The 27,837-nt window shown below is 41.5% G+C and overlaps 2 protein-coding genes across 2 annotated transcripts in view; one reads left to right on the forward strand and one right to left on the reverse strand.

The window, feature by feature from the left end:
• Gemin2 (gem nuclear organelle associated protein 2) overlaps positions 1 to 11,158 on the reverse strand; it is a 14,182-nt gene extending 3,024 nt beyond the window's left edge. Inside the window, exons 1-8 of the mRNA XM_050138795.1 lie at positions 10,979 to 11,158; positions 10,551 to 10,635; positions 7,974 to 8,063; positions 7,676 to 7,735; positions 5,106 to 5,219; positions 4,169 to 4,213; positions 2,844 to 2,912; positions 1,545 to 1,655 (exon numbers count right to left, since the gene is read on the reverse strand). Of these exons, the coding sequence (XP_049994752.1) occupies positions 1,545 to 1,655; positions 2,844 to 2,912; positions 4,169 to 4,213; positions 5,106 to 5,219; positions 7,676 to 7,735; positions 7,974 to 8,063; positions 10,551 to 10,635; positions 10,979 to 11,115 (711 nt within the window). The 5' untranslated portion in view covers positions 11,116 to 11,158. The remainder of the gene's footprint in view (positions 1 to 1,544; positions 1,656 to 2,843; positions 2,913 to 4,168; positions 4,214 to 5,105; positions 5,220 to 7,675; positions 7,736 to 7,973; positions 8,064 to 10,550; positions 10,636 to 10,978) is intronic.
• A 1,640-nt stretch (positions 11,159 to 12,798) lies between these two features.
• Positions 12,799 to 27,837, forward strand: part of Sec23a (SEC23 homolog A, COPII coat complex component) — a 45,145-nt gene continuing 30,106 nt past the window's right edge. The window contains exons 1-9 of the mRNA XM_050138790.1: positions 12,799 to 12,961; positions 17,711 to 17,956; positions 19,483 to 19,540; positions 20,063 to 20,149; positions 20,933 to 21,169; positions 22,905 to 22,984; positions 24,234 to 24,378; positions 25,823 to 25,981; positions 26,997 to 27,112. Coding sequence (XP_049994747.1) covers positions 17,736 to 17,956; positions 19,483 to 19,540; positions 20,063 to 20,149; positions 20,933 to 21,169; positions 22,905 to 22,984; positions 24,234 to 24,378; positions 25,823 to 25,981; positions 26,997 to 27,112 — 1,103 coding nt within the window. The 5' untranslated portion in view covers positions 12,799 to 12,961; positions 17,711 to 17,735. The remainder of the gene's footprint in view (positions 12,962 to 17,710; positions 17,957 to 19,482; positions 19,541 to 20,062; positions 20,150 to 20,932; positions 21,170 to 22,904; positions 22,985 to 24,233; positions 24,379 to 25,822; positions 25,982 to 26,996; positions 27,113 to 27,837) is intronic.

Here is a 27,837-nt window from a genome sequence, read left to right on the forward strand (position 1 = left end):
AACCACATGGTGGCTCACAACCATCTGTAATGGGGTCTGGTGCCCTCTTCTGGCCTGCAGGCATACACACAAACAGAATATTGTATACATAATAAATATTTAAAAAAATAAAAATAAAAATAAAAAAAAGACAGGGTTTCTCTGTCTAATAGTCCTGGAACTCACTTTGTATACTAGGCTGGCCTTGAACGCACAGAGATTCTCCTGCCTCTGAATCTTAAATGCTGGAATTAAAGGCGTGTGCTACCACCATGCAGCTTTATTTTATTTAATCATGTTTGTATTTAGTGTGTGTGTGTGTGTGTGTGTGTGTGTGTGTGTGTGTGTGTGTATTTCCCAGTATATCAAACTCAGGTCCATCAGCCCAAGATTTAAAGAAAGATGCTGTTCAGAAAGATTAACAATTGAAGGGGCAGTGGTGGCGCACGCTTTTAATCCCAGCACTTGGGAAGCTGAGGCAGGCGAATTGGAGGTCAGCCTGGTCTACAGAATGAGTTCTAGGACAGCCAGGGCTACACGGAGAGACCCTGTCTCTGGTTAAAAATAAATTAATGCTGTTTCCAAGGTTTCTAGGTTTATGGGCACTACAACAGGGGTTGTTACATACACTCCCGTTAGGTGATCCTTCCCACTATATCACGATATAGCTGTAAGGTAGTAGATGGGGCCTCTGAGCTTCCAAAACTGAACTAAAATCAGTTTCTTTTCAGGCTGGGCGAGTGGTTGCCCAGCACACTCAGGTCCCTGGATTCGATTCTCCCATACTTAGTAAACACTGGCTTCAGGCACTTTGCTACCGCAGCACAAAACAGACTAAGAGGAAGATAAAAGTCACGAGCATCAGAGCCGAAGTTCTGGGGACTCGGTCATTTTAGATCTTGTCTGGGTATCTTCATACTTCCTTTACCTGGGGGAAAATCTTCACTGTAGTTTTTTTCCATATTCTTCTTTTTTTCTGAGACAGGTCTTACTCTGTAGCCATGGTTGGCCTGAAGCTCACTTGTAGACTAGGCTGGCCTTACAGAGATCCACCTGCCTCTGCCTTCTAAGCGCTAGGATTAAAGGTGTACGCCAGCATGCTTGCTCCTCTCCCCCCTTTTTTTGAGAGGGTCTTCTGTATAGCCCAGGCTGGACTTAAACTGCATTACTCCCCTTTCCACCTCCTAGGTGACAGGATTACAGTCTTGCCCACCATATTTGGCTTTACATTATTTAATTTAGTATATTTGAGACTTATTTTTGTGGCCGCTTTATTCTCAACTAGTAACATATCCCACATTTTTTTTTTTTTTTTATTTTTTAAAATTTTCGAGACAGAGTTTCTCTGTAGCTTTGGAGCCTGTCCTGGAACTAGCTCTTGTAGACCAGGCTGGCCTTGAACTCCCAGAGATCCGCCTGCCTCTGCAACCGAGCTGGGATTAAAGGCGTGCGCCACCACAGCCTGGCTAATCCCACATTTTGCTACTTCATATATCACTGAAATCTTCTCTCCCACCATATACACGAGTAGACAATTAGAATCTGAAATATACACTGTAACTCACCACGAGAAGCCTAACTTCAGAGCATCTTCTTGCAAGCTGTCGAATCAGTGAATGAGCCTCAGGCAATAAAGGCTTTTCAAGACAAGCCAGCAATGCATAAAACCATCTTCCCTAAGTAAAAATTAAGAAGTAATAAATAGACAAACAATGAAGTAACTATTTAATCTGCTTTTCTAAATGCCTAATGCTATTATCTGCTTACATGCTATGAACAAATCAAGAGACAAATAAATCAAATAATAGTTCTTCTGTCTTATAGCCACAGACCTAGACCATTAGCTCCTTTAAAATAGCACCCAATTCCCAACAAACTCATTTCTGCTATTTGTACTATGGTTTAGGTCCCTCCCCACGTTTTTTGTGGATACAGAGTCTCACTGTATAGCCATGGCTGGCCTGGAAATCACAGAAATCTACTTGATTCTGCCTCATGAATGCTGGGATTAAAGGGGTTCTTATACCATGCCTTGTTCTGAGGCTATCAATTATAAGCTAAATCATTTTTGTTTTTTTGAGACAAAGTTTCATTATGTATCTCTGGCTGGTCTCCAGCTTGCCTCTGCCTCTACAATGCTGTGATTAAAGGTGGGTATCACCACACTGTGGTGTATTATCTCATTAAAAAATATGCTAAAGAATTGTTTTTGTTGAGACAGGGCCTACTTTGTAGACCTTGCTGGCCTTAGACTTGCTATGTAGTCCAGGCAGGCCTTGAACTCACAGAGACCTGCCTCTCTCTGCCTCCTGAGCACTGGGATTCATGGCTTGCGCCACCACCATCTGGCTCCCGTTTTATATTTTTTTAATTATTATTTATTTATTATGTATACAGTGTTCTGTCTGCATGTTGCCTGAATGTCAGAAAAGGGTATTAGATCTCATAGTAGATAGTTGTGAGCCTTCATGTGGTTGTTGGGGATTGAACTCAGGACCTCTGGAAGAACAGTCAATGCTCTTAACCTCTGAGCCATCTCTCTAGCCCCCTGTTTTGTGTTTTTGAGATAAGGTCTTATTCTGTAGCCTAGGCTGACCTACAGAGCTGAGGCTGCCCTCAAACTCTTACATCTGCCTCCCAAGTGCTACAATTCACAGACAGGTGCCTTGGTAATCCCAGTCCTTATGACCTTCTTAATGAGGAAAATACAGTGCTTATTTATAAACAAGATTTGGATTTTATATTGCAGAACACATGAATACATATACATGCATACACATATGTAAATATGAATACCCCAGTTACACCTCATATAAGTAAACATAATTTGCCTGCATAATGAAAAGAAAAAGATGCAATACTACCAATTCTGGAGTAAAATCTCTTTCTCCAAACCAATTACTCAGATATTCCAAGACACTAGTGACTGTTGCCTAAAAAAAAATAAAATAAAATAAAATAAAATAAAAAGCAGTGGGGTGGGGGCAGGCAGCGACATTAGAGATAAAACACTGACAAGTTCAACACGAGCTTCATTAACTGTAGCTAAAAAGCAGCTGGAAGGTTAAAGTGGCTTTGTTCTTTAGGCTCCCAGAGAAAACCCTCAGGAACTAGCAACTGGTCTTTTGTTTTGTTTGAGACATGGTCTCGCTAAGTGGCCCTGACTGGCCTGGGTTCACAACGCAGAGCAGAGGGCCTCATACTTGTGGCCATCCTGCTGCCTCTGCCTCCCAGTGTGAGCACAAGCCTGATGTAAAGTCTTTTCAGAGAAATAGTCTTACAGTCTCGAGTGTTAACTCAGGCTTTAAATTTAGTTTGTCACTAGTAAAAAATTTCAAATACGCCTACAAAAAGAGCCTTTAGTTTACTTACCAATTCAAACAAAGTTGAAAACCAACTCTAAAGAGAAGCAAACTTAGCTAGAGAAGGCTGTTTTAAAATCACACAGATGAAATCATCAATGCGCGGAGAATTGGGTACTTAAAAAAATCAGAGGTCCACCTGAGTGCTGGGGTTAAAGGCTCAAAAAGGCTCAAGCACTGATTCGATAGCTTCATTTGCTTTTAAAGCTGGCAATAAAAATCTCCTCTCCTAAAGGACTAATGAATAAAATTCTATCTGTTTTTCCCATTCAGTCTAATAAATTAGTTTTTTTTTTTTTTTTTTTTTCCCCGAGACAGGGTTTCTCTATGGTTTTGGAGCCTGTCCTGGCACTAGCTCTTGTAGACCAGGCTGGTCTCGAACTCCCAGAGATCCGCCAGCCTCTGCTGGGATTAAAGGCGTGTGCCATCACCGCCCGGCTAAATTAGTTATTTCATCCAATAAATTATGTATCTTAACCTTCACTAAGTATGCTGAGACAGGTCCTTTAAAACTAGAACTGTGTCTTGGCCTCAAGTACTGAATTTCAGATGTAGGCTTAACACACATAATTAAATGTACACAAATGAACACGTTAGTACCATATCAGGAACACAAGAGCCATCTGTCATGGGATCCTTTTACTTGATGAAATTTTGTTTGCTCAGCTATAAAACAGCCATTAACATTATTCTCTCACATAGAAATATAATCAGAATCACTGCAGGGCCTAGGACAAGACCCTGTACACTGTAAATGCCGAGTAAGTGGATTCAAACCCTTTCATATACACTGCAAGAAGAGACTGAGTTACTGTGAGGATGCTTACCTGATTCATTCTGCTTACAATACTAAGCAAGGGAGGAAAACCAATCTGAAAGAGAAAAGGAGACTGGGGTTTACTAAATGACAGCACAAGTCGGGCTTCATTTACTTCTGGTCAAACTGGAAAATTTCGTGCCTAACAAAGGATAGAAAATTCCATCATGATTATGAGGTCGAGGCCATCCTGGGCTACACAGTGACTTCCAGGTCAGCCCTGGACAAGACTCTGTCTCGATTATCCTCCACAAAGTTATGAAAAATTTAAAAATACTCTCAATATTTCATCTGTAGAATAAGTTTATCAATAACTACTTATGTCTTAGTATTTAGCCCATGCCCAATCATTCAAAACAAAACAAAACAAACAAAACCAAAGCAACTCTTGAGAAGTACACATCTATGTTTCAGGGTATGCATTTTTTGAGTGCCTCTTTCTCTACTACCCTTTGTGCTTCGAATTCAGATTAAAATGTTCTTTATTAATTCCTAACTCCGCTTCACAAAAACCAAACCAAACCAAACCAAACAAACCAGCAAACCCTGAATCCTAGGCAGACAGGACAGCAATGTACGCATAATCCTAGCTTACTCAGAAGACTAAGGTGGGAGGAAGGTAATATCAAGGCCAGCCCCAGCAATGAGACCCCGTCCCAAAATAAAACTCCTTCCACCTTCCATAATAGAATCTTTTAACTCACAAAATCATTATATAACTAACACAAGAGAGAATATCAGCCCAGTAAATTAGAAAGTGGGCTGATACTGTCTAAGCCAATGAACTAAGTGGGAAGTTGGTATTTTCTACACAGAATCAGACAGTAGTTCGTCTTCGCCAGTCACACTCGTTTTAGTCACACTCGGCTTGGTTTGTAACGACCTGTGAGAAGAGAGCCAGCCACTCTCAGGTCACGAGGCGCACACAAACAGGTTGTGGTACCTACTTGGACATAATCAATCCCAGGGCTTTCATCTGTAGATGGTCCAAGAGCCCCTTCAGCACATAACCTTTCACCCAGACAAAATTTTTTCCAGCCTTCTTCATCTTCAGATTTTGGCTGAAAGAAAAAAATTACTTATTTCTATTTATTTATTTTTATACAGATCATCATAAAAACAAGCGAGGCTAAAGATGTCACTGAAGGGAACTTCAAATGCAAGGAATAAACAAATAAAAATTTTGGCTCATTTTCAAGAAAAAAAAAAGGAAACTGAGGGTTCCCTATATCTCGATTACCCCAACTCAAAGACACGGTGCTAGGTATGGACATAACTGTGTACACTCTCCAGACCCCCACGCTGGGACTAACTGTGAGAACTGTAGGCTGTGATTGCTGTTGGAGATGTGACCTTTGAAGCTGCATAGTGAACTCTAACTTGACATCCTCTTTTCCAAAAACCCAAACCAATTCTACTATTCATTCATGCGTGTACATTTCAGAGAACACCTTGAAAGAGTCAGTTCTCTCCTTTCACTATGTGGGTCCTGAAGATTAAACACTGGGTCATCAATTGCCTTCACAAACGAAGCCACCTCATTGGTCCCTGCCTGGTCTATTTATAAGGGGGGATTTGGATCATAAAGAATACATTTTTGGGGCTGGAGATATGGCTTAGCAGTTAAGAGCACTAGCTGCTCTTCCATAGGTCTTGAGTTCAACTCCCTGCAACCACGTGGTGGCTCACAAAAATCTGTAATCCATCTGGTGTCTTCTTCTGGCCTGCAGGCATACATGCAGACAGAACACTGTATACATGATAAATAAATCTTTTTAAAAAAAGGAGTACATTTTCTTCTCTTTCAGCAGATAAATAGCTTTTGCCACTTTCTTAAATGTGTGATTCTCTAGAAGATTGGAGAAAATCGCCTAGAACAATGTATTCATCTCTTCCCTAATTCTAATCTTTAACTGCTAATATTTTAGGAGGTTAATTAATTATATCTAAGTTGCTACGATACAGAAATATCCCAATATGGACCACAGGCTTCACTATTACACAGGTTACTGTGAAGCAGTATAAATATGTTCATTGCACGACATCAATATCTCACCAAGAAAATCTAATAATCCCCTCTTAAGTGTCTTTAGATTCTGAAGATGTATTTACATTCTAAAAAAGCAACAGTTTAGAAGAATCCTTAAAAGCCTGGAGAGGTCACACAGTCACCATTTGTCAACCTAAATGAAAAAACCAGAGAGATGCCCGCACGCCAGCACATGCCTGTCCCAGCACTCAGGAGGTAGAAGCTTGAGGATTCCAATGAGGATTCCAAGTTTAAGGCTAGGCTGAGCTACATAAGGGGCGAAGCCGGGCGGTGGTGGCGCACGCCTTTAATCCCAGCACTCAGGAGGCAGAGGCAGGCAGATCTCTGTGAGTTCGAGGCCAGCCTGGTCTACAAGAGCTAGTTCCAGGACAGGAACCAAGAGCTACGGAGAAACCCTGTCTCGAAAATACAAAAAAAAAAAAAAAAAAAAAAAAGAAATCAAGGGCAGGCTGGAGAGATGGCTCAGAGGTTAGGAGAACTGACTGCTGTTCCAGAGGTCCTGAGTTCAATTCCCAGCAACCACATGATGGCTCACACCCATCTATAATGAGATCTGGTGCCCAGAACACTATATACGTAAAATAAATAAATTAAAAAAAAAAAAGAAATCAAGGGCTAGGGATAAGAACTACATAGCATATGCAAGGCCCTGAGTTCAATCCCTAGCACTGCAGGAAAAATAAACACATAGGAAGCCATAGGAGTACTTAGGGAGGTGTAGGAAAGGACCACAGCAAACTCTGAAAAAGAAGTCTGAGGGCAAACAAAGAGCAGCTGGGCAGAAGTCCTGGTAGAGGTTTGCATTTACTTGCTTTTTTGAGATAAGATTATCCTATAAGCCCGGACTGACCTTTAAATTACTCTTGCTGGCCTCAAACTTATGATCCTCCAGCTTCAGCCTCCAGAGTGCTGGGATTTAGGAGAGTGCCACTGCTCCTGACTCAGAAGTCCTTCTGTACAAGGTGGTGGTGGTCTTGTGTAAGACTGTAGTTTGACAGTCTTTTATGGATATTGTTAGGCTATAATCCTAAGGACACAGCCTAACTTCTCAGCCTTACTTATTATCTCGGCAGAATTGATACAGCAGTAATACTCTATTTTGTTCCTGACCATTTTCACATGCCCTAACTCTCTCAAGATAAGGTGAATCAAACAGTCAAGGGCCAGTCAAGTGCATGCCTTTAATTCCAGCACTCCAGAGGCAGAAGCAGGCAAAACCCTTGTGTCTAAGGTTAGCCTGGTCTACACAATAAGTTCCACATCAGCTGGGGCAATGTAGTGGGACCCTCTCTGAAAAAACTAAACACTGACTCAGACTACTACTATAGCAAACTGATATACACACATATTGGCACAGGTAGGAAAATAAAAATAATATAGACTAACCATTTAACTCTTTAAAGACTAGACTATGGATTATTTCACAAAGGCATATACTGGACAACGTAAGCTGAGAAACTCACATACCATTGTCACGTTGCTATCCAACTGCTGAGATTTCCAGTGATGTCTATGCTTGTTCACACTCTACAGGAAGGAAAGTTAATGATCTTCAGAGAATGAAAAACTAAAAAGAAACAAGTTTTTCTACAAAATTTCAACTACCCTAAAATTTAAAAAATACATAAATGCCAAATATATTCTGATGATTAGAATAATTTGGTAAGTAATTCACAAATACTTGAGTATTTATAATTATTTCAATTACAGACAAAGGACAGAAGTACATCTGAGGAGGTTTAATTTGATTGAAGGGGACACTTACCTGTCGAACAGCTGAGAACTGGACCACTTGCTGCTGCTGCCACTGAAGTGTTGGAGAATAACCTTCTGGGGCAGGCTGGCATCCTGAAAGCTGGAAATCAGGTCACAGATGTTAGGCTGTTTCAGTGCTGTAACTAGAATCTATACCTATGCAGAGTAAGAGCAAAATCAAGATGAAGAGTAAGTACATTTTAGTGAATGATAAGATTATTTAAGAGAATGAAGGTACATTTTATCAGAGCAGAAAGGCAGGTAGTTCACTTTACATCTATGAACCAGTTAATAAAAGAGATCTTTTGGGGCTGGAGAGATGGCTCAGTGGTTAAGAGCATTGACTGTTCTTCCAAAGGTTCCAGGTTCAATTCCCAGTACCCATATTACAGTAAACAACTGTCTGTAGCTCCCGTTCCAGGGGATCTGATGCCCTCATACAGACATACAAGCAGGCAAAACACCAATGCGTTTTAAGTAAAAATAACAAAATCTTTTTTTTAAAAAAGAGAGATCCTTTGTCATTTTACTTAGAAAAATACGTGCTGAATGTTGGAGGTGAAGTTCTTATGAAATATGAAGGATATGAATCTAAAGGATTATAACTTAATTCTATTTTTCTATAATAGTGAGGAGAAACAAAGAAGAGAGAATAAAGAATTTTGGAACGGTCAAAAATGTATCCCAAAACTCAAAGATAGTTGACTTGAAAAAAAAAAAATCTACATTTTTAAAACCTTTTTTTTTTTTTGGAAGGGGGGTAAGGGTGGGCATGGTGACGGCATCATGACCCCAGGAGTTCTCAAACGAAGAAGTTAAATACCTTATGTGCCTAACCTTACTCTTGTTTTCCAAAACAGCACACAGACAACAAGTGATCAGGCATCGTCTTCTAATAAAACAGTGGGGTAAATTTGAAAAAAAGCTAAGTTTACATGAAATCATGTGCCATCAAGTAAAAATTTGTGAAGCTATATAAAACCTTATAGTGCCTGAATTAAAGCATCCATACTATAAACATTAAAGGAATTGCCTCAAACACAAAAAATTTATCAAAAACCTTCCAAAAACACCCAAAAACTTGATCTCAAGCCGGGCGGTGGTGGCACACGCCTTTAATCCCAGCATTCAGGAGGCAGAGGCAGGCGGATCTCTGTGAGTTCGAGGCCAGCCTGGTCTACAAGAGCTAGTTCCAGGACAGGAACCAAAAGCTACGGAGAAACCCTGTCTCGAAAATTAAAAAAAAACAAAAAACAAAAAACTTGATCTCAGCAACTGCCTACCTCCCCCCTCCATTTTTCTGAGATAAGGTTTCCCTTCATGGCCTCGGTTGTCCTGGAAATCACTGTGTACACTGGGCTAGCCTTGAACTTCACAGAGGTCTGCCAGCCTGTCTCCCTAGTGCTGAGAGATTTTTAACTAAAGAGTTTCATTTATTTTGTGTGCATGTTTTGTCTGCATGCATGTCTGTGTACTATGGGCAGGTCTGGTACCTGAAGGGGTGAAACGAGAGCATCAGAGCCCCTGGAACTAGAGCTTAGAGATAGTAGTGAGTAGTCACGTGGGTGCTGGGAATTGAACATCCAGGGCTTTTAACCACTGTGCCATCTTTCCAGGCCTGCAGTCGTTTTTATTAATTGAGTGCTGTTCATTTTCTTCATGCAATGACCAGATGGCGTAATTATTTGGTTATTTTCTGTGTCCTTTAGGAGATGGTTACTGTACAGGCAAGGGGACTTCCCTTATTCTTTCCTTCTGAGATGAGGGTCTTATATATTCCAGGCTAGCCTGAAACCCTCTATATAAGAGAAAATTACCTAGACCTCCCAGCACTCTTGTCTCTACCTCCAAGTGTTGGGATTACAAGTTTTACCAACATGCCTGCTCTGTAGACACCTTCCCTCTATTATGTTCTGCTGTGTTCCCAGTATCCAGCACAACCTAATTGCTTAATAAAAAGTGTGCAGGATAAGCAAACGAATAAAGACCAGAGTCTGCACGGAAAGGACAGAAAGATGCTATGACATTTGTGTTTCCAGTCTGAGAAAATACCAGGTCAAATGGAGAATGCGCACCAAGCACCAGTTTGATAATAACTATAAAGGTATAGCCAGTAAAACATTCCTTCATATTTTACTTGTAAAGGTCCGCATTAGTAAACAATTGAAGTATTTTTTCGGGGTGTGTGTATGTCATCTTTTAAATGACACACACATATTTACACTTTCAGAGGGGTCTCATAATGCAGGCTGGCATCCAAACCAAAATTCGTTAGCCTGCAAGTGGTGTCTAAGTTTGTAGGGAGCAATCTAACCTTACCCTACACACCGTAACTAATATTCTTTTTTCTTCTTTTTTTTTTTTTTTTTTTTTCTCTTTGGTTTTGCGAGACAGGGTTTCTTTGTGAAGCCTTAACTGTCCTGGAACTAGCTCTGCATACCAGGCTGGCCTCGAACTCCCAAATGCTGGGATTAAAGATGTGTACCACCACTGTCAGGCCGTAACTGATTTTCTTGATAAGATAGAAAATCTTCACTCATTTGATTGTGTGTGGTTAGAAGAGTCCCATTTGGTTAGTAAAACTCACAGAAATATTCACACTTTGCTTCCTCTTCAACTTCTTTGGATCAATTTGGGCTACCACAACATCTGGACACTGAGCCGCTTCGATCCTACAAGCAGTACATGTGTGAAACTTATTATTATTGCTCTTTGCTCGTGTCTCGTGTGCAGTGCAATAGATGCTTGTTACTTCATTATGAAATCGCAAATAAAATTCAGACTCCCAACAAAAGAATAAAACGCCTGACACTGCCTAGATTAAAAGCAAAGAGATTTAAGAGCACACCTTTTAACGTGCAATCAAGTTCAAGGCATATTTGCCCACGGTAGGTTGTATATACAGGGATCTTAAACTTCCCAGACCGCCCGAGACAGGAACCCAAACAGAGAAGGGACAGCGGGTCAAGCGCAACACCAGGTCTATGCCCACTCGCGCAGGGCAACATCACTCACTGCACCCTTCTCAGGTATTCCTGCGGCGTCCTGGGGGGCACTGAGGGATCGAAACCTTCCGTCAAGTCACAGGGCTCCACAGGTAACAACCGTGGCATCAACTCTTCCACCGCAGACTCGGCCTGAACCCACGCCATGATAGTCAAACCCGCCAAGCCCTATTGCGCCTGCGCTCAGCTGATGCTGCGCTCCGGCGACCTCCGGGGGCGCGGACGGGCCTAGAGGGGCGGAGCCGCGCAAACCTGCTGGTTGCATCAAGTTTAAGGCTCCGGCGGTGAAATGAAGCTAACGGAAGTGGTTCCGAAAGAATTTCTAGGTTTTTTTTTTTTTTTAAAACCTAATTCCATTTTCTCTTCTGAAGCTTGGGTAGGGAGCTGGGACCGAGGATGAACTTTTATAGCATTGAATAGTGTCTAAATTAATGCTGTACTGATCATTTTTAGAGTTCTAAAGAATTCAACCACTGGTTGAAGCACATTACATTCATCTAAATCTTACAATCTTTTGACGAGGGTGGTGCCTTTCCGGCTTTGCGGGGGAAGAAATTGACACAAAGTGGAAGGATGGAGAGCTTAATTTTTATTTTATTTTTTCTTTTTCGGAGAGCATCTTAGTGATGTGCAGCTCATGCTATTCTTGAACCTATTAAGTAGCTCAAGTGGTCTTACAATCTGTAGTGATTCTCCGGCCTCAGCTTCCTTAGTCCTGGGATTATACGCATGAGCCAAATATCCCACGTGGATAATTTTTCGGGTTATGAGATTGTGCCTCTTTAGAAGAGTGCCCAGAAGGGTCTACAATTTGCAATGTAAATTGAGCTGGCCTGTCTTTTTACCTTGACTCTCGGGATTTCAGGCACGAGCCGCCACCACCACCTTAGACACTTAAAAAGTGTAAAATGACGATGTTTGTGATTTTGCATGTGTGTGGATGCGTGCATGTGATAGCAGGTGCGGAGGGCAGAGTATAACTTTGGAGAGTAGGTTCTCCCCTTCCACCTCTGAGTTCTGGAGCAAGCTGGGCCATTTCATAGACTCTTAACACACTGACGAAAATTCAAAATTAGAAGGATCTGAGCATCTCTTTGTAGTAAATATTTCAAATATTGTTGGCTAGTGCGTCGTTCTTTCTACATCTGAACGGGTAAGATCTGTCAGAAAAAAACAACCCGCAGGAGTTTTTTCCTATATATTAGAAAGCTGGAAAACAATTATTCAAAGAGTAGACACGAAAGGCCCCTCTGGCGGTTAACAGGAAATATTCTCTCCGGTAACTATATTCCAGTCGTGCATTGACTTTTTCCTTATTTTATTTTTTTTTTCAGTTTTTCTACACAGGGTTTACCTCTAGCAGCTTTGAGGCCAGTCCTGGAACTAGCTCTTATAGACCAGGCTGGCCTCGAACTCACAGAGATCCGCCTGCCTCTGCCTCCCTCTGATGGGATTAAAGACGTGTGCGCTACCACCGCCCGGCTCTCAGTCGCGTATTTTAACCTTAATATGAATCCCGGACTCCCGAGCTCTGCAGCTTCGCAGCGGTGCCTATCCGCCACGTCCCACTCCTTATTACCCGGGTTACAGCCTTTCCGCCGCTCGCCCCGCCCCTTCCTGAACTATCCCCGCTCTCTGCCTGGGCACTCAGGGACGTCTTCGCTCGCCCCACCCTCTTTGTTACCCCCGGTCCGTCTCTTCCGCCACTCATCCCGCCCATTACCAACTGCTCTCCACGCCCCTTCCGGGACTGTCCCCGCCCCTTGCCTCCTCTCGCCCCGCCCCTCCGCTGCCCGCCCCTCGTCGCCTCCTCCCCTTTGACGTGGCAGAGGCGGCACCAGCCATGTTGTCCAGGCCGAGGCCGTCCTGGAGGCCGGGGGCGGGGCGGTGCCGCCCCTGATTGCGGTGCCAAGGCTGCTCCCGGGCGGCGGAGGAGACTGACTTTGCAAGGCGGAGGCTGCGACCGGCGCGGAGCTCGTCGGGAGGTCCGGTGGTAAGAACGGGCGTCGCTGCCACCTCTGCTCCGCCCGGGCTGGGAGGCGGGCAGCGGGCCGGGGTCTTAGGACGGTGTTGGCTCTGTCCTCGTCGTCCCCAAGCCTGAGGGCGAGGCGCGCCGGAGGCTGTGTGGCCCAGCGCTGACCCGAGAGCACTGAGCCTGTCACGGCGACCGAGCGCCCTCATCTCCATCTCCAGGACTCCTGGTTCAGGTGGAAGCCTGGGAGCGGGGTGCAGAAGGGCGGTCCGAGTGGCTGGCCCTGCACCCACCCGCACCCCCTGGATGACACGCTTTCCCATCCCTGCGGGGCCCTGGGCCCTCCGGGTTCGTTTCTTGACTTCATCAGGAGTGCCCTAGACTTTGAACCCAGGTGACTACATCACCCGTGATTCGGCCTTGGGCCTTGGAAAGGTTAAGGAGAAAAGTACCGGGGAAAGCTGATGCCTTGGGCCCGTTCCTAATGCTCGCTTTTCGGAGCGGAGCAGTACCGTGCACTCGGGCACCCATTCTGTCGATGGAGCTTTACTGTTTGTGGAAAAGGAAGAGTAAGAGTCACAGTAAATGCAGAGGTAGACTAGAGCGATGTTGGATTCATCTCACCTCACCTTCTGTCTGGCCCTGTCTTAACACACTCCCACCCTAAGCCACGGGCAACTAGGTATGTTCGCTTAAAGAAATTTAAATATAAATGCATATTAAATCTCTTCTTTCCAGGGTCTTCAAAAGTCCTCATGGTTTTAATTGTTTCTTAGACCCTATAGTATTATTGCTCAAATTTCTCATCTAACTGATGTGAAAATTGAAGGCCAGGGAAGTTTATTGCCCAAGAGCATGACATTTGTTACTCAGTTCATTTCATTGAAAATTTTACAACTGGGCCTGGGAAGATGGCTCAGAAGTTAAGAGCAACCAGTGGGTTGCTCTTTCAGAGGACCTGTACAGACGTGGTGCGCGCGCACACACCCACACCCGCACACACACACACACAGCGGCTCACTACTGTCTTACATCCATCTGTAACTCCATTTGTAGGGCGTCCACTGCTCTCTCCTGGCCTGCACAGGCACTGCACACACATGATATACAGATGCACATTCAGGCAAAACATCCATACCAAATAAATGAAATAAAATAAATACATATGTAAAATATTTTACAACTGAAATGTAGAGAGGAGCAATGGTAACAAATAACTAAGGCGCTTACATTTATTTGCAATTTGTGTGTTTTTCAATTAGGAATACATAAGGAGGTTAAAGTTGGAATAGAGAAAAAGCAATACTAGGGAAAGCCTTTCAAGATACTATAGGAAAATATTTGCTGTGAAAGTGACATGATGCTCATGATGCTTTTGTTGTACCAGGAGGAATTATTAAAATAGTTTTCATTGCTATAAATCTTTGGAAAAACGTGACATTTCTTTAGGATGGCCTTTTGTATCTTATGTCACTTTTTAAAAAAGATGAGTTTGTTAAGTCTTCATTCTGATGATATTTCAGTGTGTGTGTGTGTGTTTAACAGGGTCTCCAGGGTCTCACTCTGGCAGCCTGGAACTGACAGGAGATCCACCTGCCTCTGCCTCCCAAGTGCTGGGATTAAAGTTGTGTGCCAACATACCTGGCTGGATTTATGTTAGGTAATATAAAACAATGCCTGGCTAATGCTAATACTAGGTAATAAAGTGCTTGCCAAATAATGTCATCACGTTAAGGAAGTTCGCGAAAGGGCTTTTGTGCTGGGATTTGTGATTTTCAGCTTGAGCAGTTACTGCTATTGAAAGTAAGGAAGTGTTGTGCATGGCCCCGTAACTAGACCAAGTGAGAGCAGGTGCGGCCTGCACAGAAGTTCAGAAACACAGCGGATGTCATTGAGTAAATGTGATTTTAAAGCAGAGAGGTTGGGAGGAACACACGGAGGAAAGGGAAATCGTGCTCAGATATCGTTCAGGTGACATTTTGCATATGCTAATAAAATACAAGCCTTTGGAGTTAGAATCCAGTCCATAGGCTGGAGAGATGGCTCAGCCAGTAAGAGCCTTGGCTGCTCTTCCAGAGGACCAGCGTTTAATCCCTACTCCCCCCACGTGGCAGCTCACAACTGTTTATAACTCGAGTTCCAGGGAATCCAACACCCTCACCAAATATAAATGTAGGCAAAGCAACAATAGACACAAAAAGAGCAGTACATCATTTAAGAAAGTATTCTGGATGTAACATGCTTAAAAAAAATCCAGTCTACAACCTGTTGTGGAAACTTAAACCTGGCTCTTTTGTAAACACCTTCTGAGTCTGAGTCTTTGAATCTTTCTCACTGAGAGAGAGCTAAACAGTGGTTCTCGGGACCTCCTTTTAAACATTGTTGAGGATCTGAAGAAGAACATGCTTACTTTTGTATCTTTTAAACAAAGACTGCTGTGTGTAGTCTGCATTCCAACAGAGAGGAGAGGGGAAACAGCTGAAGATTTTTATTTATGTAACCATGTCTTACTATATGATTTCTGCTCAGTTTCTCTTCTCCCTTTACTTTTAGTGTTATTTCTTTGAGACAGGATCTCACTTAATCCTCCTGTCTCAGCCTCTCCTAGTGCTCGGGTTGCATGTTTGTACCGTCATGCTTCTCTTTGCTGGTTATATCAGACGGGTTGGTTGCTTCTCTTTTCAAGGAGAGAGCCTAGCACATAGGACAGCAGCAGATGGAAAGTCATCCAAGCTTGGTGGTTTCCAGCAACTTCATCCATTAGTGCGGAATGGCTTACAGAATTAATCCTAACTTTGACAACACCTAAAACTGTTCCAACCTGGTCAATCAGTATTTTTTATTGACTAGAAACTTATTTCTCAGTTTTAGAAGAAATCCCAAATCAAGATGCTATATTGGGTGTCTGGTGAAGGCCTGCCCTCTGGTGCATACGTGGTACTTGGCAGTGTGTTCTCACATAGCAGAAAAGGCAGGATAGTTTTCTGCAGTCTTTTAAAAATAAAGCCAACAATCCATTCATTTAAAATCAGTTTTCCCACCATCCTTTTGGCAACTTTAACATCCTTATTCTTTCTTCTGACAGTGTAGGTCCATGATTTTCAATTCTGTTTTTAAACTTAATTGAAAAATATTTTGTGTTATGTGTATGGGTGCTTTGCCTGTGTGAATGCCCATATACCACTTGTGTGCCTGTTGCCTTCAGATGCCAGCAGAGGGTGCCAGATCCCCTGGAATGGGAGCTATAGAATCTGGTTGTGGACACTAGGAATGGAACCCAACAGCCAGTGCTCTTAACCATTGACATCTCTCTCCAGCCCTTCTGTTCCTTTAAGTTGTCTCTTTTCTTTTCTTTTCTTTTCTTTTCTTTTCTTTTCTTTTCTTCTCTTCTCTTCTCTTCTCTTCTCTTCTCTTCTCTTCTCTTCTCTTTTCTTTTCTTTTCTTTAATGTCTATGGGTACTCTGCCTGCCTGAATGTTTTTGCATTACTTGTGTACCTGGTGTCTTTGGGAGCCAGAAGAGAGAATCAGAGCCCCTGGAACTAGAGTTACAGATATTTGTGAGCTGCCATGCGGGTGCTGAAAACTAACTTAGGTCCTCTGCAAAGAGCAGTGAGCTCTTAACTATTACCATCTCTCCAGCCTCAGTCTTTTAGCCTGATTTCCTTCATTTTTGTTGATTAGTACTTGAAATTCTGTATTTTGTTTAAATTTTTTGGCTTCCATTCATGACAAACCACTCTGTGGTTTAAAAGCCTGAGTCAGGACTGAATTCTAGATGGGAAAGCCAACACCTTAGCTAGCCACTTAGAAAGTGATAAGCTACTTGGTTGTAGCGACACACACATAATCCCAGCGCTTGGGAGGCTGCAGCTGGAGGGTGGCCTGGATTATATAGCGAGACCTTTCAAAACGATGAGAGTGACAAACAATAACGCCTAAACCTGGCTGTGGTTTTGCAATAGTATCTTAACATTTTATGTCTCAACATGCCTTCACAAGTTAGGATTCAGTTTCTACGAGGAGCACTGTGCTATGTAAATCCTGGGATACCACTTAACAGGCGTTTGTTTGCCTTGCTTCTAGTACTCTCTACCTGGTTTCAAGACAAGCTTTCTTATTAGCAGAAATGCTATTAAATGCTGTCCTCTAGAAAGTCAGGTGAGAGCTTGTCATTTTTGAATTAAAAACCATGTATATTTTAGAATTTTATGATTTTGTATGTTTATTAGAATTACATAACTTACAAAGTTGATGGGAATCATAGGGTCTAGGTCCCTATTCCCTTTTTGTCCTTTTTCCTCTATACATATTTAGATAAATAATAAGGACGCTTACTATATATTTGTCATAGTTTCTTATTTTTTAAATTTTACTTATTTCTTTTGTGTGTGACTAAGTGCATGTGGCTCATTGTGTGCACAGTACACGTTTGTGCATAGCACACATTTGGAAGTCAGAGGACAACTTGGTTCTCTCCTTGTACCATGTGGGTCCCAGGGATCAAACTCTGGTCATCAGACTTGGCAGCAAGTTCCTTTACCCACTGAGCCCACTTATTTTGTCAGTAGTTTTAAGAGTGAATTAAGTTATCTAAAATTCCTTCCTCTTACTAAGCTTCACGAGCAATAGGCTCTGTAGAGCCATTATAGATTATGAGTGGAGTTACTATATTTTCATTTGGTCATAATTTTTAATGTGTTAATATTGCTGGAGGTAGGAAAACATTTTTACTTTGAGTTTCTTATGAGTTTCTTATCTTTATGTTTCAGACAGAAATAAGAATCAAGCACTAAAATGACAACCTATTTGGAATTTATCCAACAAAATGAAGAACGAGATGGCGTCCGCTTCAGTTGGAATGTTTGGCCATCTAGTCGGCTGGAAGCTACAAGAATGGTTGTTCCAGTGGCAGCCCTGTTCACACCGCTAAAGGAGAGACCTGACTTACCGCCCATTCAATACGAGCCTGTCTTGTGCAGTAGGACCACTTGCCGTGCAGTTTTGAATCCTTTATGGTAATTAAAATATGTGGAAGTAACTACTGTGGTAAAATAGTTCAGAACTGTAATTTGTGCCAGGGGTTAGCTCAGTTGATAGAGTTCTTACCTAGCACACACAAAATCCTGGGTCCAGGCCCCTGCATCATATAAACCAGCACACACCGGCGATCTCAGCATTCAGAGAGTGGAGGCAGGGGAATCAAAAGCTCCAGATTATTTTCAGCTACATAACAAATTCAAAGCCTGGGCTACATAAGATATCTCAACAAAAAGTTATTTATTTAAAGAATTCCATTTTTTTTGTATTTGGAGTTATAGTCAAAGAAATCCCAAGAGTTTAAATTTTAGTATTCTAGTTATAATGAATTAGTAATGTAAAGAGACCAGATACAAACATCATTATAAGATCTACTATATCCTATTAATGGTGCTGGCTATGTATGTAGGACTTGGAAAAGTCATAAATGAGTTAGCATGATATTCAAAAGGTGCTACTTATTTCTAAGGTAAAATCTCAGGAAACATTTTTTAAATTTCTCTTTCTTCTGCCTTTTCTCCAGTCCAGTTTGCTAGGGAATGCAGTCAGGTCTAATCCAGAGCACTGTGGAGTCTTCATCATTTACTTGGTGTTGCTAGTGCTGGGATTATAGGCGTACCCAGTCTTCCTGGTTGATGTACCATCTTAACATCTCTTTTCTTCCTGAGCCTTGAGCATACCAGCTTACTTACAGTCTGGAACTGTGTTTTCAGCTATTGTTCTGCCTCCAGTTTTTCTGTCATTGGCTTCTTTTCCTTCAGGCTGCTCTTCAAGTTTTGAAGGATCTCTTTTGTTTTTATTGGTTATCTTTGCTGCTGTCAATTTGTGTTTTGTGAGACAGTCTCACAATGTAGCCCCGGCCAGCCTGGAACTTGTTATGTGCCCAGACTGGCCTCAAACTTGCTGTATGCAGTCCTCCTGCATCTGCCTCCCAAGTGCTGGGATTGCACGTATGTGCTGCCATACTTACCCAAGAAGGCTGTGCTGTAAAGTAACTGCTCCACACACACTTTGTAGAAATATCTTCCTTTGTTTTCTTATCTGTATAATTAAATAAATCGTGTGTGTGTGTGTGTGTGTGTGTGTGTGTGTGTGTGTGTGTGTGAGAGAGAGAGAGAGAGAGAGAGGGAGAGGGAGAGGGAGAGGGAGAGAGAGACGCTATTGCTTAGAGATCAGAGCACTACTTTTAAGACCTGGTTCTCTCCTTTCCCTTGGCTCTGGGTATTGAACTAAGGTTGTTAGGCTTACTTGGCAAGCACTTTGACCCTTGAGCTGTCTTGCTGGCCCGTTAGTCTTTATTATTGCTACTTAAGTAGTATTTTAAGATGGGTGTGGTAGCAAAGGCCTACTACCTGGGTTCTTATGCTCCCAGTTAAAAGCAAGTCACTTTGATCATCAATTTTAATCCATTCATGTCTTTAAATAAAATTAATTTTATTTAAATTAAGGTCCTTATAAAATTAACTGAAACATTACCTAACTAATCTGTCTTTTCTTAAAACAGTCAAGTGGATTATCGAGCAAAACTCTGGGCTTGCAACTTTTGTTACCAAAGGAATCAGGTAAGGACATCTCTCTCTCTCTCTCTTTTTTTTTTTATTATTATTGAAAAAATTTCCACCTCCTCCCTGCCTCCCATTTCCCTCCCCCTGTCCATAAGGACGTTTCTTAAGGATGCTAATGCTGTAGTGCTGGTCATGTAGGATAAAATAGTTGTTTTCCTTGCGTTCACTGGTTGTGGGTGGGTGTGCACTTGCGATGGTGAGCATGTGTAGGCAAGAGGACAGCTTGAGAGGATTTGAGTCTTTTCTTATACTCCAGGGCCTCCAGGGATCAAACTCAGGTAGTTAGTGTTAGCAGCAAGAGCCCTTAGCCACTAAATCATCTCACTAGCCTGAAGATAACTTTTTAATGATTAAGTGAGACCAGCATGATCTGCATAGTGAGTTCCAGGACATCCAGGGCTGCATAAAACAAAAACAACAGAAACCTAGACAAAAATTTAAATGATGAAGAAGTAATTTTGAGTTTAAAACCTTATTTCTGGCAATAATTTGCTAACTTTTTTGTTTGTTTGTTTGCAGTTTCCACCTACATATGCTGGGATATCTGAGCTGAATCAGCCTGCTGAGCTTTTACCCCAGTTTTCAAGCATTGAATATGTAGTTCTGGTAAGAACGCTAGAGTAGGTATTTAAGACAGCTATAAGTCAGCAAGGGCTTAAGTCAGAATCATTATGAAAACGGAGATCACATTAAGGGCCTGACAGCAAATTGAACTGAGCATTTCACAGTTAAGAAACCTCAAGGTCGATTTGATGAAGGTCATTTCTGACTGAAATTATCTGATGATAGTCAGAATTCAGAGCTGAGGACCAAACCCAGGGCCTCTCTGTACTTGCTAGGTCAGTGCTCTACCATTGAGCTAAGGCAGGGTCTTTGTGTGAAACCAGGCTGGCCTTGAATTTATGTTGATCCATTTGACTTAACTGTCTTTTAAGTTCTGGCATCAAAGGCATGTATCTCCATGAATATGCTTCTAAGTTTAATTTTTCTTTAAAATTTTTTACATTTAAATTTTAAAAATTTTATTACGTATGTGCACAGCACAGGTTTTGTGCCTGCTGTAGCATGTGTTTGGGGATAGAGGTCAGTGCTGTCCTCCTACTGAGGATTCTGGGGCTGGACTCAGTCTGTCAGGCTTATGCCACAAGTGCTTTTCCTGCTGTGTCACTTTGTCAGCCCTTTAAACTTCAGTCTTCATTCTGTGCTGTCTCCTAGACCACATATATAACCTGTTTCTTTTCTATGGTGACTCTATTAGTTAAAAAGAGTATGCACATATTAGTATTTCACTGTTTGCAGTTTTAATTAGTTCTTGATTGACTGTCTTGAATATTGTGCTAAAATGTTAATACCTTTATAAATCCGTTTCTTACTGCATTTTTTTTAAAGCGTGGTCCCCAGATGCCTTTGATATTTCTCTATGTGGTTGATACTTGCATAGAAGATGAAGATTTACAAGCTCTGAAGGAATCCATGCAGATGTCATTGAGTCTTTTGCCACCTACAGCTTTGGTTGGACTTATTACTTTTGGGAGAATGGTGCAGGTTCATGAACTTGGATGTGAAGGCATTTCTAAAAGCTATGTCTTCAGGGGAACAAAGGATTTGTCTGCCAAACAGCTGCAGGTGAGTGAGAATGGGAGTGCTCACCCGATTCTTTGTGTACTGTGTATGTTAATACTTTCTAGATGCATGCATTTTAAAGAAACATGATGCGTTCATTTTATTATAATTGCACTATGACAAGGCTTTAACTTTAGTATTGACTTCAATTTTGTTTCTTATATAATTTAGCTGTCATAAAAATTGAAGACTTTTTATTTTTCATTGTGTGTCTTTGATATCTCTTCATGCCCACATATATAACCTGTTCCATTTCTGTAAATGGCTTTATTAGAATTTCATTGTGTGCTCTTATAGGATGTCACTTTGTGCATTGTTTAGTTAGTGATTGTGTATATGCAGGTGTGTGTGTGTGTGTGTGTGTGTGTGTGTGTGTAGGTCTTAGGACAACCTAAGGCATTGTTATTCATCAGGCACCATATATATATATATATANTTTGATGTATGCCCGCATGCCAGAGGAGGGTGCCAGATCTCAGTACAGATGGTTGTGAGCCACCATGTGGTTGCTGGGAATTGAACTCAGGACCTCTGGAAGAGCAGCCAGTGCTCTTAACCTCTGAGCCATCTCTCCAGCCCCTTTATTTTTATATTTTGTTTATTTTGGAGACAGGTCCTCCCCTTGGCCTGGAACCTGATGGTTAGGCGAGGCTGGCTGACCATTAAGCCCCAAGTCTCTGTCACTCAAGTAGTGGATTAAAGGTTTGCACCACTACACTCAGATTCTTTTTGTTTTTTTTTTTTTGAGACAGGGTTCAGGGTTTCTCTGTGGCTTTTGAGCTTGTCCTGAAACTGGCTTTGTACACCAGACTGGCCTTAAACTCACAGAGATCTGCCTGCTTCTGCCTCCCAAGTGCTGGGATTAAAGATGCGCCCACCACTGCCTGACTCACCCAGATTGTTTAATTCATTCTGCAATTGACATAGATCTTCATGCTTTTGAGGCAAATGTTTTCCTAAGTCATAAATACTCTTCCTGACTACACTGTCTTGCTCTGTAGACCAGGCTGGCCTCGAACTCACAGAGATTCAACCTGCCTCTGCCTCCTGAGTGCTGGGATTAAAGGTGTAAACTACTACTGCCTGGCACATGAGTGCAGGTGCTTGCAAAGGCAGAAAAGGGCATTCGATTCCCTAGAGCTGAGGTTGCAGGCTGTGAAAGACTGGTAGGCTGATGTGAGGGCCACGCGATAGAAGTGCTGATCAAACTCTGGTTTTCTGCAGCAGCTGCTGAGCCATGTCTCCAGTTCCTGTGTGCTTCCTCATGCTGCTGCTGCTAAGACTGCTGTATCGGATAGCTGCATTCCTTTCTTCTTCTTAGGATTTTATACTACTTTATTAATAATATATTTTTTCTAGATTTTAACTACTATGAGAGCAGAGAGTATTTTTATTTAAACTACTATATTCCTGCTACAGAGTACGTATTTAAGGTAATAGTTGCTGAAAAGGATAAATGCGTATAAGTGAAGAAGAAAGACATTTAAGTTAACCATTAATGTATTTTGACTGCATTAGGTAAGAAGTACTCCTAAATACATTGCATTCACTCTCTCCTCGTGACTTTCTACTGAGGGAGCTCAGTCTCCATAGCTAGACTGTTTGCCTTCTGGGGAAAGAGACCTTATGCTTATTTTGTGTTCCTAATTTGCAGCATAGCACCGTGAACATCTTAAGAAGTTGACAAATATTGTTGAAGTAGATAAACTGATCTCACTGAATTCACATCTCTTTACAGGAAATGCTGGGACTCTCGAAAGTACCCGTAACTCAAGCCACACGTGGTCCTCAGGTCCAGCAGCCACCTCCTTCCAATAGGTAATTAATATGGCAACAAAATTCTATAATTCAAGTAGGTACTTAAACACATCATGCCCTTGCCTGGGCAGTAGTGGCTCACACCTTTAATACCAGCACTTGGGAGGCAGAGGCAAGCAGATCTTTGTGAGGTCAGCCTGATCTACAAAGTGAGTTCCAGGACAGCCAAGATTACACAGAGAAACCCTGTCTTGAAAAACTAAAACAAACAAACATCATGCCCTCAACTTGAACAAAGGCATTAGGTGATACTATAATATTTAGTATTGTCGGGGATATAAATAGATTGCAGTAATATATAATTTTAAAAAACAAACTATAGTTTTTTGAGGCACTTTCTTTTTTACTGAAATGATTCATTTCTTTATCATTATGATGTTAGGAGTTTAGTTTTGGTATGTTTCTTTTTATTTTTAAGTTCATAAAACCTTTATGTGGTTTGAAGGCAGCTATATAAAAATAGGGCCTCAAAAACTTCTAATTTTGTCTTTATGGGTAGCTTTCCTATAACCTTCTAACCAGAGGTGCTGTTACTAAAATTGATAGATGTGTTGATGTGTCTTCTAACTATGTTGGTAACCTTAAAACTTTAAACGAAATTGATAGCAAATTGTATTCCTTAGTTTGTAGCAGTAATACAACTGGAAGTGAAAAACAGACTATATAGTATGGCGCCTAGTAATAGCTCTCCCCCACTTTCTCTGGAGACAGTTTCCTATGCATTAATGAGTTTGATCTCCTGCATCCACCTTCTTAGTGCTGGGATAACAGGCATATACCATCATGCCTGACTCATTTCTTTCTCCCTCTTCTCTTGCCTCCTTCTCTTCCTCAGTCTTCTCTTTTTCCCCACTTCCTTGGATCCAGCCTAGGGTCTCCTACCTGCTAGATAAGCCCTTTTCTGACTGAGCTAGCTCCCCAATAGCAACCGCTTTTGAAGAGACACTCCAGTGCGTTCAGATGCTCACAGAAAATTGTGAACTGCTGGTCTGCTGTGCATCAAATATTTTTTTCTGTTTTTAGGAAAAGTTCTTAAGATATCACACTTGGAGCTGGGCGGTGGTGGTGCACACCTCTAATCCCAGCACTTGGGAGGCAGAGGAAGGCGGATTTCTGTGAGTTTGAAGCCAGCCTGGTCTACAAGAGCTAGTTTCAGGACAGGCTCCAAAGCTACAGAGAAACCCTGTCTCGAAAAAGAAAAAAAAAAATCACACTTGTAAATGGCTTTTGGTTTACTGTTGTTTTGCAGATTCTTACAACCAGTACAGAAAATAGACATGAATCTCACGGATCTTCTGGGAGAGCTTCAGCGAGATCCTTGGCCTGTACCACAAGGAAAGAGACCTTTGCGTTCCTCAGGAGTGGCACTTTCTATAGCTGTAGGGCTACTTGAGGTAGTGATGATGAAAATGTAGTTTTGAAATGTAAGAGTCTGCGTGTGTGCGTGTGTGCACATGAGTGTGTGTTCACATGCGGAGTAGTAAAGTTGTGAGTCGAACACCATGGTGGTGGTTGGTGTGAGTGTCCCTTTATTTTTCTCTCCTCCTTTTCTTCTTTTTCTTCTTCCTTGCTCCGCCTTCTTCTTTGGCATCCTTTTCTTTTGTCTTGCTATGTAGTTCAGATAGTGCTGCACTTGAACTACGGCATCCTCCTTCCTTAGACTTCTGAATGTAGGACTATCGCTGTGCACCACCCTGCACGGCTCTTCTCTCATTCAATAATCGCTGTCCAGTACTGTTTGTTTAAGCTCCACATCTCAGGCAGTTCTGGGGCAGCAGCTAGCTGCATATCTATTTACTAGAATGGCATTAGTTATCACAGTTAAGGGCTTGGTTCTATGAACCTGCTGTTCACTTCAAATACCAGCTACAAGTAGTGGTTGTTAATTGTACCAATTGTAAATGAGTTGGGTTTTCTTCAGGTTTGATTAATGCTATAGTGTCTGGCTCAGAGAACTTAGAGAAACCTTTTACTTTACTTATAGAGTGTTAGAAAAGCCACACCCTGATAGAAGAAATACATACAGTTGAGATATCAGAAAAAGGGCATGTCCCTTCTACATGCCACACTCTAGAAAGCAGCATGGGTTCAGCTATCCAGAAGCTCTCCAAATCCAGTCCATATGATTTTTAAAAAGGAATTTATTTTTGCTATTTTAAATGATGTGCGTGTGTATGTGTGGGTGCGTGTCTGTATATCTGTGTGCATGTGTGTGTACATCTGAGTACAAGTGCCCTCAGAGGCCAGAGGCAGAGCTGGAGGTATGGGTGTTGGTGAGATTTCATTGGGTGTAGCTTCTTTAACATTTCTAGGAGACACAGTCTTACAGCAAACTTCCTGTTCCTCAGACTGGTTAAAGCTTCTCCTCCGTCCGCAATGATTCCTGAGCCTCAGGTTCAGGAGTTGTGTTGTGGATGTTTCAGATGGACTGTGCTCTTCCACTCTGCGTTTTCTTTGGTTGTGGTTTTCTGTAATGGTTTCCCTGTTGCAAAGAGAGGCTTCCTTGATGAGGGTGTGAGGACTATACTTACTGGTTAGACTTGGAGAAGGATGTCTTTTTCTTTAATTCATTATTATTATTATTATTATTTATGGGGAGGGAGGGAGAGAGTAAAAGAGGGAGAGAGTTCATGTGTGCCGCGTGTGTTTGTATGAGTGCATGTGTGGATGTGCAACAGTCCTTGGAGGACAGAAGAGGGTTATACTCTGGAACTAGAGCTGCAGGCTGTTAGGAGCTGCTGTGTGTGGGCTGGGAAATTATTTATTTGAGACAGAAGTGTATGTATCTGCATTTTGTTATTCTTTACACTTTCTGACTGAGTCCCTTTTCTCCGACAGTGTACTTTCCCCAACACTGGTGCTCGGATCATGATGTTCATTGGTGGTCCTGCTACCCAGGGGCCTGGGATGGTGGTTGGAGATGAATTAAAGACACCAATAAGATCCTGGCATGACATTGAAAAGGATAATGCCAAATATGTTAAAAAGGGAACTAAGGTAATTTTTATTTTTTTTTTTTGTGTGTGAATTATTTTCTATTTGTGTAACTTTCTCTCTCTCTCTCTCTCTCTCTCTCTCTCTCTCTCTCTTTCTTTCTTATTGTTTTCTTTTTTTTTTTTTTTTGAGACAGGGTTTCTCTGTGTAGCTTTGGAGCCTGCCCTAGAAATCACCTTGTAGACCAGGCTGGCCTCGTACTCACATAGATTCTCCTGCCTCTGCCTCTGCCTCTTATATGTTGGGATTAAAGGCGTGCACCACCACCGCCTGACTGTAACTTTACATTTTTAGGAGTGGTTTGCAAAGCTATATTTTGCTAATGGTGATTCTTGACTCTTTGATATTTTTTCTGCTTGTTGATGTCCTTGTTATTATTATTTTTAGTTCAGGCTATTAGTTGCTGTATTGTTTGTTATTTTTTGGTAACCACTGTTATATTTTTAACAATAATTGATGTCATAATTTTTGACACTGAGCGCTTTTGTCTTCTAATGAGTTTCCCATTTGAGCTCAGAATTTTTTTTTGTTAAAGCTGCTAAAAATGCTATAGATTTGCTTATCTTCTTTTTCCCTCTCTTTTCGGATGTGTTTTTTATTTGCCTGTGGATTTAGCTAGGAAAAGGAGCTGTGTAGTTCTCTGTTTTTTGCGTGTTTGTGTTGAGGAAGAGAATGTATGACTCTCTTTAGTTTTGCTTTACTTGAAGTCAAAGATGTTAAAATATCAGGCTTTAGTTATTTATTTGAGATAAATCTTTGTATATAGTACAACCCATGATCCTCCTGTTGTAGCCTCCCCAGTGCTGGGATTTCAGATGCCTGTCTCATGTCTGGCTGTAAGTCAGGCTTCTAGAAGTCATTTTATCATTTTTATGAAACTGTAGAAAATTGAATGAGACTAAATCATATGTAAATTATGACAAATTATTCTTTTACTCTTAAATTATTTTGATCTGTTAGGAAAAAGATTTATTTGAAAGTTAGGCTATATATTTGATTTAATCAAAATCTCTTGTAGCATTTTGAAGCGTTGGCTAATCGAGCTGCTACAACTGGGCATGTTATTGATATCTACGCATGTGCATTAGATCAGACTGGTCTTCTGGAGATGAAGTGCTGCCCTAACCTTACTGGGTATGTATGTGCGTATCTGATAATGCCTGCTTACAGATATGGACCAACACTGAGAGCTTGGGAAATGAAAAACCCACTCATCATCTTGCAGCTTCATGGCAATATTTGCTGACAGCTTTGCTGTGTCTTCTTTGGATCTTATGTTACCTTTTTTTTTTTTTTTCTAAAAAAGCAGGATTATAAAGGCACAAGTTCTTTTGAAAAAGTTTATTCTAAAGTTGCTCTGTTTTAGTAGTGTTTTTGAGACAGCACATTGTAGCAGGCTTTTTCTTTTGAGCTACCAACAATCTCCCATGTTGAAGAGAGGAGGCTGCTTGTTGGTTCCCGGCTGCTCAGCCCCGAAATAATCACACAGAAACTGTATTAATTAAATCACTGCTTGGCCTATTAGCTCTAACTTCTTATTGGCTAGCTCTTACATATTAATTTAACCCATTTTTACTAATCTGTGTATTGTCTGTGGTTTACTGGATAAAATTCTGGCATCTGTCTCTGGTGGGGCTACATGGCTTATCTCTGACTCCATCTCCTTGCAGCATTTAGTTTAATTTTCCCCACCTACCTAAGTTCTGCCCTATCAACAGGCCAAGGCAGTTTTTTTATTCACCAGTGATATTCACAGCATCGTCATCAATGTAATTAAGAATTATTAATGAAAATAGTGTTAATTACATTTGTTTTCGGGAATGTCTTTACTATTTGTTCATAGTCTAAGTAATTTATTT

Source organism: Alexandromys fortis, unplaced genomic scaffold (genome assembly GCF_014885135.2).
Source record: "Alexandromys fortis isolate MF-2015 unplaced genomic scaffold, M_Fortis_MF-2015_v1.1 scaffold_35, whole genome shotgun sequence".
Taxonomy (NCBI): domain Eukaryota; kingdom Metazoa; phylum Chordata; class Mammalia; order Rodentia; family Cricetidae; genus Alexandromys; species Alexandromys fortis.